General features: G+C 37.7%; 1 protein-coding gene and 1 pseudogene across 1 annotated transcript; both read left to right on the top strand.

Annotated features, from left to right (window-relative positions):
- Positions 1-212: 212 nt before the first annotated feature.
- Positions 213-2,533, top strand: LOC149578221 (L-type lectin-domain containing receptor kinase IX.2-like). Its single transcript, XM_089827842.1, has one exon. The coding sequence runs from the start codon at positions 376-378 to the stop codon at positions 2,293-2,295; it is 1,920 nt and encodes a 639-aa protein (XP_089683968.1). The 5' UTR covers positions 213-375; the 3' UTR covers positions 2,296-2,533.
- Positions 2,534-12,379: 9,846 nt separating this feature from the next.
- Positions 12,380-13,151, top strand: LOC149578220 (serine/threonine receptor-like kinase NFP; annotated as a pseudogene).
- The last annotated feature ends 433 nt before the right edge of the window (positions 13,152-13,584 follow it).

Below are 13,584 nucleotides of genomic sequence, written 5' to 3'. Positions count from 1 at the left end.
GGAGAATTGCGGAATTTCAATGACACACGAAACGGAGGATTGTTATGACTAGAGCTTTTTTTTCCTTTCGACTCAACTAAGCCCTCAGTCCCTGTTTTGGACATTACTCCAGTCGCTCTCAACAGTCATCCAAATTGACTGTTCGATCCGCGGGCGATGGCTTCTGACCAGAAATAAAACAGTGATGAATCCTCGTTTCTTAAATTTGCTTTTTTTTTTCCAAAAACATATCCTACTTTTGACATAACACTCATTCTAATTGGGAAGTTCGATCTGCTCACGAAAGCTTGTGACCGGATAGAAAAATAAAAATAATTTACAGTCTACCTCTTGATCCATTAGGCAAGTGCATATGTACCCAATTCATCAGCTTGGATGATTGTACTGCGTTTTCAGTCCTCACCCACCATGTTTCAAATCCCTTGGAAACTGGTATTTCTATCCGTCACCCTCCTCTGTATTACTGCTAAAGTTCAAGGGCAAGATGGAAAATCCAATATTACAGGCTACAGCTGCTCTGATGGCCCAGCACCATGTAATACATATGTCTTTTATAAACCCCAGCCCCCTAATTACGTAAATTTGCAGACCATCGCTAATTTGTTTCTTGTTACCCCGATAAGTATAGCAACTGCCAATGGTTTGCCCGAGAATACTACTACTTTGGCTGAAGGGCAAAGTTTGCTTATTCCCATTACATGTACATGCGTGCGAAATTATTCTCAGGCCAACATAACTTTCGTCATACCGCCCGGTGGTACCTTTTATAAGATCTCAACAGAGAATTTTGAATATTTGACCACATATCAGGCTGTAATAATCGCAAATCCTACCTTGGTACCAGAAAATATCACTATTGGTACTCCGGGTACCTTTCCAATCAGGTGTCAGTGTCCATCTAAAGCCCAAATTACTAAAGGGATCAATTTGCAGATAACATATGTTGTACAGAAAGGAGATAGTCTAGAATCCATCAGTGAAAAATTTGGTGCAAATCTGGAGGATATAAGGTCTGCAAATGGTATGTCGTCAAATTTACTTGTTTATAATTCTACACTCTTGATTCCTGTTTCTGAAAAGCCAACGTTAGCTCAATCTCCTTCCTCTGCGCTCTCACCGTCATCATCTCCTTCTTCAAGAACAAAACTATTTCTGGGTATTGGATCTGGTATTGTGGCTTGCATCACAGGTTGCCTATGTTTCTACTTTTGTTTTCACAGAAGAAGGAAGAGAGCTGCATCCCTTGGCGGCGAAAAGCTAGCAGGCATGGATCTTGAAAAGCTTCTACGCCATATTCCACGACGATTTAAGATGGATGATCTAATCGCCGGAACTGACACTTTCAATGAAGCTCAAAAGCTTGGGCATGGAGGATTTGGGGCAGTATACAAATGCAATCTTGTCCAAACAAATGAGATTGTGGCTGTAAAGCGCATCTCAGAAGGTTCAAAGCAAGGGATTAAGGAGTTCATTTCAGAAGTGAGCATAATTAGTCGTTTGAGACATCGGAATCTTGTTCAACTCTTGGGATGGTGCCATGAGCAAGACCAGTTGCTTTTGGTTTATGAATATATGTCTAATGGAAGTCTGGACAGACATATTTTCCCCAGAAGAGGAGAAGACGAAGAACGTTATGTGCTGCAGTGGAGTATCAGGTATAAAATAGCTACTGAAGTGGCGAGTGCACTGCTGTATCTTCATGAAGAATGGGATGAATGTGTTGTGCACAGAGATGTGAAATCAAGTAATGTTTTGCTGGATAGCAATTTCAGTGCAAAACTTGGGGATTTTGGCCTGGCGCGCATGCTTACGCATGAGCGTTTAGATCAGACCACCCAAGCTGCAGGGACATTGGGATATCTGGCCCCTGAATGTGTTGCATCCGGAAAAACTAGTCCTCAATCTGACGTATACAGCTTTGGAGCTGTAGCTTTGGAAATAGCCTCTGGCAAGAGAGTAATAGATGCAAGCTTGGTAGATTTCGACATGCGGCTTGTAGCTTGGGCATGGGATCTGTATGGTCGAGGAAAGATATTGGAGGCTGCAGATGTGAGATTACATGGGGATTTTGAAACGAAAGAAATGGAACGATTGACTGTCACGGGGTTGTGGTGTTCTCATCCTGATGCTGCTAGTCGCCCTAAAATGAGGCAAGTGCTGAGGTTACTGAGCTTTGAAGTTGCAGAGCCTATTCTTCCACCTGCACTGCCTGTACCATCCTATGCTCCCGCTTCCATTACCATCAATTCTTCCCTTATGTCACACTCTATTCCAACCACTTTAAGCCCAAGATAGATCTATCTCTTGTTGAATTCCTGATAGCTGTGATATAGATCTTCATGCTCTTCTCTGAGGTTCTTTGTTGCTGCTGTTGGATGTGAAGTCCACCTCTTGATTTCATCTTCCCTAAGTGTTTATTTCTTGTTTGATTCTTCGTCTTCTTTTGAAGACTATTGTATAAATATAAGGGCAAAGCCCTATGTATGTAAGTTGTAAACTGCAATGACTCAATAAATATATGCTCTGCTCTTTAGTTTGGGTGTAGTTATATTTGTGATGAACTAGGATAAATCATTTGTGTCTTTCTCTGTTTTATGGTTTGCAATTTGTCTTTTAAATTTAACAATTGATATCAAAGCATATAAGATCCGGGAGAGCAGAGTAGTCTATCAGAACCATTAAAGGGAGATCCAGAAGCATGGGAAGTTGTAATATGGAAGCTTATAACAGGCTGGTGTGACATTAAGAAATCATGCAGCCCGACAAGGCCGAGGAGGCCACACCTCGCAACACTCCCAGAGCTGTTATGGTTGGATTAATAAAGAGCAAAATTTATTTGAGTGCTAATCTATTAGCAGATGCATAAGAGATGGGAACAAATCTGCAGGGTCAAAGGATGCCTGCGGATGAGGCTCCACGGTGGAGTCCATCTCACCTATGGGTGGATTTTGTTGTAAAGGCAACGTGCTATGGACAGAAGAAGATGAGTGAGGGAGTAAGTCTACAGAGATTGGGGAATGAAATTTCAGTCTGTCACACACTTCATGATCATGTGCGATTTGCATAGGAGATGTCCTTTTATACGGTGGAAAAGCATAGGTGTTCACCATGTTGAAAACTTTTCAAAATTGGAGTTACTACGACATGTAGGAAAACACACGCCTGAGATTGTTCTTGGTCACGTGTTCAGCATCCTCACCGAGAGAGATAGGGGTGTGCGGGTAATTTTGGAAGTCAAGTTCAAAAACTATAGTCATAGGAACTTTTCCCACTTTCTCAAAGAGCGACCATGGGTAGTGATTGTGTGCAAAGGACATGAAGAGCCTCGGAGGTGAACAGTCGTCCATCAGACTGAATTGATGCATATCTGTATGATAATCAAAAATTAAGCCTTTGAATGTTAGCTCTGTCAAAGCACATGCATTTCTTTAACGGAACAGGCTTGTTATGAGTTAAGACATGGTAGCCTGCGGATGAAGGATTAGCAAAGGATATGCCAAATGACGATAAGAAGACAAAGGGTCATAAGACTGAAAAATAATAAAATATTGTACTCTAGAAGTGAAGGTTAAGAAATAGCAAGGCCAGTGGATGAGAAGCAAGATGCTCATTCCTAGCTTTGAGGCAATAAATTTTCTTGTTACGCGCTGTGGAAAGTTGGAGCAAGTAATGAGCCTCATAGGTTTGTTATTTGAAAGAAGAAAATTCCCATAGCCATGATGGAAAACGAATGCTAGCTTGTGCGTGGTAATTGTTCGTGGTAGCTGCAATTGCAAAGGGCTGGTGTGTTTTTGGTAGTAGAGTCTGGTGTTTTTCTGATTCTGACGAGGGGCAAAGAGGTGGTTATTGGGGCTGTGTTGTTTTTTCTGGTAATAGTTTTACTGGCAGCATTATTATTAATAATAGTGATACAATTGCAACTTCAATTTATTTTGTCATGAGATTGTTTCGTTCATGTGATTGGAGATGTATGTTGTTGTGTCATAGTGACCTCTTGATTTTAGATTAGAGCTTTGGCATGGTATAGCAGGTTATGCTCTTTAGAGCATGAGGTTCTAATTTGTGGAGATCAAGTCGTCATGTTGTGTTCCTTGGTTATGCAGATGTGCGATGAGAGTTTTGACAATTGATCTTGGTTAGTGCTCTTGGTATCGGGTACTTTGGTGGATTGACCGTGGTGTGCTTTTAAAAATTAAGAGGCTTGGGTGAGGCTACAGTTCTCTTGGTTTGGAGAACATTTGTTGAGATAGTTTCTCTTTGGAGGTTTCAGCATGAAGTCCGAGGAGCCTACACCTGTGGATGGACATGAGTTCATTATGGACCTAGTGGAGATTGTTCTTGGAGAAGAGTCATTATGACTTGGTGTATCATAGAGGAGCATTCTCATTCCCCACGCTTGGCCTATTCGGCAGATTTATCTCCTTATGCATGTATCCTAGAGGAGCATTCTCATTCCCCATGCTTGGCCTATTTGGCAGATTTATCTCCTTGTGCATTTAGGAGATGATTGGTATTGTTCATAGTTTTGGAGTGTTTTGAGTTTGATCTTTTTGTTTACAAAGACTTTCATCCATGGTGGTTGGGTGTTGTAAATGCTCTCATATGGAGAGGTAAAGGAGATCATACCTAACACAGCTGAGCACTTGGTGGTGTTGGTAAAAGGATGAGTAATGGTTTGCATGGGTGTTCCTTCCAAGAAAGAACTTGGAAGAGGTCATGATATTTTGTAGCAGGTTGGTTGTGGTCTGCAGATCAACTCAAGTTATTGCCACACCTTTTATGTGTTGTTTGGTAGATTGAGTCAATTTTTGGTTGACACTGCTCATTGTTGAATAAGCTGGATATTTCAGCACAAATCTATTGATGTTTTATAGTTAGTTGGATGTGATTAGCAATTGCTTGTGGTTGCTATCCAATTGTGATGATTGTCTATTGGCAATTTCTTACCATGGTATTTGGTAAAGGAAAGCAAACTTTAAGTGGTAGGTTGTTCAGATATGAGGTTGCAGCATGAGTTGAACTTCAAGTGGGAGATTGTTGAATGTGAAGTCCAACTCTTCATTTCATCTTCCCTGACTATTTGTTTCCTGTTTGACTCTTTGTCTTTTGTTGAAGACTATTAAGGGCAAAGCCCTATGTATGTAAGTTGTAAGCTGCAATGACTCAATAAATATATGCTCTGCTCTTCAGTCTGGATATAGACACATTTGTAGTGGACCAGGATAAATCATGTGTCTCTTTCTCTATTTTGTGGTTTGCAATTTGTCTTTTAAATTTAACAGTTGTTGCATGGTGTCTGTGCATCTTTAGCTTATTTGTCGCTACCATTTTTCAGTGTGGTGTTGTGATTCTATACCATTTGGTTGGAGTCATATGCAGTAATTTCTCTTCTGCCCATGTTGTCCATCCCAGGTATCATGTGCTCAAATAAATGTTTAATGACAACTCTCTTACTCTCCACTCTTCCTTCTATTACTCGTACGCTTACCTTATGATCGTGCACATGTTCCTTATCGACATCATCACTTATGATCACACCTGGAGTCCACATAGATGATAACTTGGTACCTCTAATGCTAGCATATCCTTCTATTGTATTGGCATTGTCGGAAGTCTATATTTTGCCTAAGCGGTGTTTTTTTAATGGTTGTGCACTCTCTACGTTGGGTCTCTTGGTCATAGACTTTTAACTAAAGACCATTTATATTGTAATAGTAGACTAAGACATTTCGATTGCTTCCATTTTGTTCATTCAAGTATGATGAGAACGATATTATGCTGTCTTTTTTGTCTTTATTGAACTCGTCGATTTTGTACAAAGCGTACTATTTTTCTGAAGAGGAACAATATATCTGCTTCATATTGATGTATTAGTATTGTTTCTATTTCTGAGAACAAACATAAGGACACACTTTCTTAGATGCATGTGCGCATGGAAGTTTCTTCAAGAAGATTTCTCTATTGTTTGTATAAGCTCAAATCTCTCTATGATTCTTGAGCATCTGAAGTATTCAAAGGGGCAAAAAATTTCTCTAATCAATTTTGTGTTCTAATTATATATTTTCAATGAGGGGCCTTTTTCCCAAGATATATTTTGTGTAGGTTCTAATTGTTTTGTATTTTTGTGCCTTCATTATTTGATTTAGTTGTATTCTATTACTATCATAACATGGTATTTGAGCCGGTCTAAAGAAAATCGATCTAGAACCAGAAGTATTATTTAATTTGTTAATCTCTCAGTGGGTAAAAATGGTGAATAGATTAAAAGATGAAGATAGATTAGATTTCTCAACAAGTTTTACTTCTTGCAAACCTAGGGTTCTCATTGTTCTTGAAGTGAATGACTTTTTGGATTATGTTAATTATGATGTTGCAAAGCTGTTTGACGATGATGAAAGAACTCGTGGAAGAAGAACAAGATTATAGCCAAAAAAGATTATTATCGACTTTGTCAAAGATCATTTGATTTTGGTCATTTCAAAGTTGGAATCCGCAAAAGAAATGTTCAAAACTCTTAAGGATTTGTATGAAATTAATGATACTAGTAAAGTTCTTGCCTTGAGGTGTCAACTGTTGCATGTAAAAATGGAAAAGGGTGACACTATAGTTACATAGTTCATGAAAATTATAGAATTGAAGGATCAACTTTGCAGAATTGGTGAGACATTTTCAGATTAAGATCTTGTTATGCTTGCTATGTGGACTTCCTCGTTCTTTGGAATGCTTTATTGGCATTAGTGGAAGGGATGAACTTCCAAGGTTTGATAGATTAAGAGCAAATTGTATTCAAGAGGAGTGTAGATTAGAAGCAAGAGAAAATGACCGAAGAAATAATCTTGAAGATGATTGTGTTCTTGCATCTCATACTTCAAGAGGAAAAGGAATGCTTCAAGAGGTTCATAGACAAAATTTTAGTGTAACACGGGTACGCGTCCCCCCCTCAAACTAGGCCGTCTTGGAGATGGGGACGTCCTCAGGACGGTGAGACTGCATCTCGATGTTTCAAGCGGCGCCACTTAGAGCGCCACCTCTGTCAGAGACGGCAAGATGTCTCCAAGACGAGACGTCTCCTATGTGTGGGTACAGTGGGACACGACGAAGTCTCCTTTATTGCGGGGGGACGTGACGAAGTCTCCTTTATTGTGGGGGGATATGACGGAATCTCCTTTGTTGTGGGTGCGGGGAGACTTGTAGTTTTTGTTTGCATTATAATATTATATTCTTATTTTGATGTCATGATTCATGGCACATGATACTTATTGTAATCATCTTTATGTCATGAGTCATGAGTCATGACTTATGATCATTGATTACTTTTAAATAGTAGAATCTAGATACTCATACTATGATTTGAAGACTAGTATAGACTAATATTTGCCGATGTTCAATGTCAATGTTCATTGTTTGTTTGTCATTTGATCATGAATCATGATGTTCCAGTTCAAAACTTCAATGCAATGTTCAATTTTAATTTTTTATTGTTTAAGTTTACTATTTTTTACATCTTTATATGATTATATCAAGTTATATTGTATGATTGTAGTACATATTTTTATAACTAGCATTTTAAGTACCATATGTATAGTATATACACCCTTGCTTCCCCTACCACCCTCCCGTCCCCCACCGCCGTCCCCCCACCTTCCCCAAATCAAGGCCCCTCTGTCCCCCCGTCTCGGAAACTTGTCCCCCCATCTCGGAAACTTGTCCCGCCATCCCGCCGTCCCCCTGTCTCCTAGGGTGGTGTAACTATGCAAAATTTTAGCATCTACTTGTCTCCAAGAGAAAAAGGGATTATTCCAAAATCCAGTGCTTCAGGTGTGACAAGTATGGGCACATTACAAGAGATTATTGTACTAGACCGAAGATTCAAGCTGCTGCAACAATTGTCGAAATCTCTCCTCAAAAGGAGTCAGGTGAAAATTCTAAGAGTTTTTTATTTATTTGTGCACTTTCTAGCAATATTCCTACAAACAACGATACATGGCTGATTGACAATGGTGCATCTCATCATATCACTGGTTACCAAGAACATCTTATCAATTTGAAGGAAAAGACTCATCTTCAAGTCATAATTGGTGATGGTGCAAGTTACTCAATAAAGGGTGTTGGTTCTACTTCATTTAAATTAAATTCAGGAATTCCTCTTCATCTAAGTGATGTATTATTTGTTCTTGGAATAAAGAAGAATCTAATTTCCATATCAGCTCTAGAAGACAAAGGATATGATGTTTCTTTTTCTAGTGGCAAGGTCTTGACATGGAAAAAGAACAGCAATATTAAATCAGCTTGTGAAATCAGTGTTGGGCATGATAGTTTGTACAAACTTTCAGTCCGTCCTCTACAAATTCTTGCTCTTAATTCTTCAGATTCAAATGAACTTTTCCATAAGAGGTTTGGGCATCTAAGTTTCAGGACTTTATCCTCTATGGAAAAGGTTGTAGGTTGTCTTTCAGAGCTGAACCAAAAGCATGAAGGGATTTGCAAGGGATGTGCTCAACTATCAAGAGCACTTTCCATAGCAGTGAAAGCAGAGTTAGAGATATTCTAGAATTAATACATTTTGATTTATGTGGTCCATTGTCGGTTGCTTCTCTTAGTGTTTGGTATTATGTTACATTCATAGATGATAATTCATTACATTCATAGATGATAATTCTCTTAAATGCTGGATTTGTTTTCTTAAGTCTAAAGAGTTTGATGAGGTGTTGTTCCGGTTCAAAGAATTCAAAGCTCTTTTTGAAAACTTATTTAACTAGAAAATTAAGATATTAAGATTTGATAATGGAGGTGAATATGTCTCTGGTATATTTCATGACTATTTTGTTGAAGTTGGGATTAAGAGGGAGTTTTATGTTCGCTATAATCCTCAACAAAATAGTGTAGTTAGAAGGAAAGGACGGGACAATTATTGAGGCAGCAAAGGTAATGATTCATGAAAAAAGTCTTCAAACCTTTCTATGGGCCGAGGCATGCAAAACTGTAGAAAATCAGTCTTCATCAAGTTCTTGACAACATGACCCCTAAAGAATCTTTTACAAGTTTCAATCCAGACGTTAATTTTATTAGAATTTTTTGATGTCTAGTATATAATCACATTCCAAAATAGAAAAGATCAAAATTGGAACCTTCAGGAAAGAAAGGTATTTTTGTTGGATACAACGATTCATCAAAAGCTTTTAGGATTTATAATTCCTAGTCAAAAACAGATTGAACTAAGCAGGGATGTTATCTTTGATGAAGATGTAGCTTGCAAAATTTGCAATGAACCTATCATTGAAAATGATGGAGAAGATTTTGAGCATCCTCAAAATTCAGTGATGGTTGGTCCAGGTTCACCTTCTGAAATTCAGAGGGAGAATGTAGATTCAAACATTTCAGCTGAACCAGTTAATCGTATAGATTAAATTGATAGTTCAACAAGACCTAGTAATTTTTCGAACAACAAGAAAAGACCATTATGAGTCAGGAATTGAACACTATCTTTTAAGCTTGGTTTTCAATAAGAATGATCCTGATCCAAATCTATGCTTCAAGGTAAACGATGACAAGGTGTTGATTCTTGCACTTATATGTTGATGATTTGTTTCTTACCGGTGATGATGATCTCATTGGTACATGTAAGAAAGAGCTTAACTCGGAATTTGAAATGAAAGCTATATTATTTCCTTGTACTTAGGTTTGGCAAAGATCAAATGAAATCATATTAACTTTTAAGTTGAGATAAATATGCAATAGATATCTTGAAGAGATTTGGAATGCTAATGTGTAATCCATGGTTATTTCTATGGAAGCACATCTGAAAAAATTACACGACGATGTTGGTGTATCAGATTTAGTTGATCCTACTATATATAGGCAGTTTATTAGTTCTTTAATGTAATTGGTAAACACAAGATCTGATATATGTTATGCAGTTAATACATTGAGTAAGTTCATGTGTGAACTAAGACAAATTCATCTTGTCACAACCAAACATATATTGAAATATGTCCGTGATACAATAGGATATAGATTAAAATACTCCTCAGATATTGAGCTGAACTTACAGGGATTCTCTGATCAAGATTGGGCAGCATGCGTACCTGACAGAGAGAATACTTCAGGATGTTGTTTCAGCCTAGGGTCAGCCATGATTTCTAGTGTTGCAAAAGGCAATCTTGTGTGACATAGAGTACAGCTAAAGCAGAGTATCTTGCAGCATGTATGGCTGCAAAAAGAAGCTGTGTTTGCAAATTTCTTACAGATCTTTTTGGACAGCATTTGGAACCTTCTATGATCTTGTTTGACAACCAAAGCTAAGTAAAACTTTCAGTCAATCCAGAACTCCATGACAGGTCAAAACATGTGGGGATTAAATATCACTATTTAAGGGATATGGTTCAAAGGAAAGCTATTGAGCACAAATACACTTATATGGAGGAACAGATTGCAGATAAACTTACCAAGCCTCTTCTGAGAGTCAAGTTCTGCTACTTTCGGAATAAGCTAGGCTTAGTGGAAAATGATTCTCTTGCTGAGAGAGAATCCCATTTTCAGTGACTATGGATATTGCTAATGAGTTCTTGTCTGAGAGAGAAGTTCGAGGGGAAATCCTTTAATCCTCACTCTGCAAGTAAGCATGGTGGATGTCATGAATGTGATTACAAAAATGTTTTATTCCTTATGACTTACCCGCTAAGAGTAGCTATGGTGAACATTGTTATAATGAGATAACAATCTATGATTAGATGTGTATTACTGTTATAATTTTTACTGCAGCTATGTGCACTTGTCAAAAGATGGCACTTTGAAGATCTCTCTCTTGCTAATAGGGAGTGTTGAATTCCTGGTAGCTGTGATATAGATCTGCATGCTCTTCTCTGAGGTTCTTTTTTGCTGTTGTATGGTGTTTTTATCTCTAACTTATCTGTCACTACCATTTTGCAGTATGGTGGTGTGTCTATGATAATTGCTAGGAGTCATCTGTAGTAATTTCTCTTACGCCCGTGTTGCGCATCCCTGGTATCATGCGCTCAAGTAAATGTTTGGTGATAGCTCTCTTACTCTCCATTCTTCTTTCTATTACTCGTATGTTTACCTTATGATCACACATATGTTCCTCATCGACAGCATCACTTATGATCACACCTGGAGTCCACATAGATGATGACTTGGTATCTCTGTTGCCAGCATAACCTTCTACTGTATTGATATTACCGGGAGTCTTTATTTTGCCTAGGCTGTGTTTTATTTAATGATTGTGCATTCTCTACGTCGGTTCTCTTGGTCATAGAATTAGTAAAAAACCATTTAAATTGTAATAGCAAACTAAGACATTTCGATTGCTTCCATTCTGTTCGTTCAACTATGATGAGAACGATATTATGTTTTCTTTTTCTTTCGCCTTTATTGGACTGCTCATTTTTGTACAAGACGTTCTGTTTTTCAGAAGTGGAATGATATATCTGCTTCATATTGATGTATCGGTATTGGTTCTATTTCTAAGAGAAAACATAAGGATGTACTTTCTGAGATGCATGTGCATCGTAGTTTCTTTAAGCAGATTTCTCTATTGTTTGTATAAGCTCAGATCTCTCTATGATACTTGAGCATCTGAATTATTCGAAGGGGCAGAATACTTTTGTAATCAGTTTTGCTTTCTAATAAAATATCTTCTTTGTGGTGGGCTGGGTTGTTTCCCTCAGTGAAAAGGGTTTTTTCTGGGATATATTTTGTGTAGGTTCTGATTGTTTTGTATTCTTGAATTTTCATTATTTGATTTAGTTATATTCTGGTTACTATCATGACATCTCTAATTTCATTAAGATGAACAGATTTTCACAGTCAGTCATAGTAGAGTGATGCATATTCTGGATTCAATTGTGTGCCATATTTTTGCATCAACATTTTGAATCACACTCAGTGATCCATCCTTTAGCTCTTCTCATCCTGATGATCGATTACTGTGAGTGATTCAAAACATTGATGAAAAATATGGCACACAATCGAATTCAGAATATGCATCTCTATCTCTGATTTTGTTTCTCTGATAATTCTCTTGATTATGGACTAATGTTAGCCTACCTGCAAGATATTTCCCTATAGGGATGTCTTTGTTGTTAAGGGTTATCTGTTTGGGAGTCGCTTGTTTTGTTTCCGCAATTAGCTGTGTTAATGGAATCATATGTATATTAAGGCTGTATAATATACAGAACTCTTTGACTTGCTCTGACAAATCACCACAGAAAGGTTATGATTTCGAGGTGGAGATTTTCTTAAAAACATTTAGTAGGTGCTGTCAAATGTTTTAGAAGTATATCAAACAAGTTATTTTCTATATTTTGTACAAAGATCTTAATAGTCTCGTAAGTTTTTTGTTTTGTATATTTAATTCAACCATCTCTGTAACATAGAGGGCTCTGTTTACAAAAGTACTTTAGATGGTAAAGTTTATGACATAATGCATATGAAAAGCGAAGTTTCTGAAGAATTGAAGCTTTTGCAGAAGGTAAACCATAGTAACTTCGTGAAACTGGAAGCATTTTGTATCAGTTCAAAAGAAAAATCTTTCTTAGCCTATGGGTTTGCAGAGAATTGTTCTCTCAATTGCTGGCTCCATGCACCTGTTATTTGAAAGCGGAATGCTTCTACTTAGAGTTCTACATTTTTTTCATGAAAGATCAAATTGCAAATTGCCTTGGATTTTTCCAGTAACTTCAATACATTCATGAATATACAACCCCTAGCATTATGCACAATGATGTGAAAATCTACAATCTCTTGGACAGAAGTTTCAGGACCAAAATTGTGAATTTTGAAACAGTGAAACCAGGGATAAATGTTCCGACAAGACAGTGCACACAGATACATGGGTTCAGAATATGTTGCAGATGGACTGGAATGTGTTTGAAGATATGCTACTAGAGCCGATTTCTGGAAAAGAACCCATAGTGTGTGAAGGGGGAGTTCCATTAGCAGGGAGGGCAGGTCTTCTTTGAATCCCAATTAAACCCCTTATGGAAGGGAGAGACAAAGAAGAGACACTTAAAAAGTGGATTGATCCAAATCTTGGTGGTGTTTGTCCCGATGATGGTATTCTTTGCTTTGGAATGAGAGCCAAAGTCTGCATCAATGAGGATCTTGGAGCACTATTAGACCTTCCACATTAGATACACTTTCAGAACATTCTAATGGAAATTTGAGGCTTTGATTCAAGTTATTGCAAGGTGATTCTTTCTATTAAGTGCTATTAATGGCATCTTTGATGTCATTATAGAATGTATCTCGGGATAATAGTGGTGCCAATAATATCTTTGATGTCATTCTAGAACGTCTCTTGGTATAATAATGGTTGACAAGTAGTCAAACGCTTGTCCAGTTTATATTCAATGATTTCAATCTCCTTTAACTTAATATAAATTATTTTTAAATAATCATGCATTTAGATGAATAAATCAAAAACATGCCAAGAATGTGGTAGAATAGTTTTCCAATCGATCTTGAGACCATAAGCAGGTCCAACTCTTCTTTTATCAGGAACCTACATCTTGAAGGTTGTGGGGTTGTGTATAGTCAACACATCCTCTAGATGGCAGCTGCACT

This window comes from Cupressus sempervirens, chromosome 1 (genome assembly GCF_028749045.1).
Source record: "Cupressus sempervirens isolate cs-2001-9-10 chromosome 1, ASM2874904v1, whole genome shotgun sequence".
In the NCBI taxonomy this organism is placed as follows: Eukaryota; Viridiplantae; Streptophyta; class Pinopsida; order Cupressales; family Cupressaceae; genus Cupressus; species Cupressus sempervirens.
Note: the sequence above shows the minus strand (reverse complement) of the source record. Positions and strands in the feature narration are given on the sequence as shown.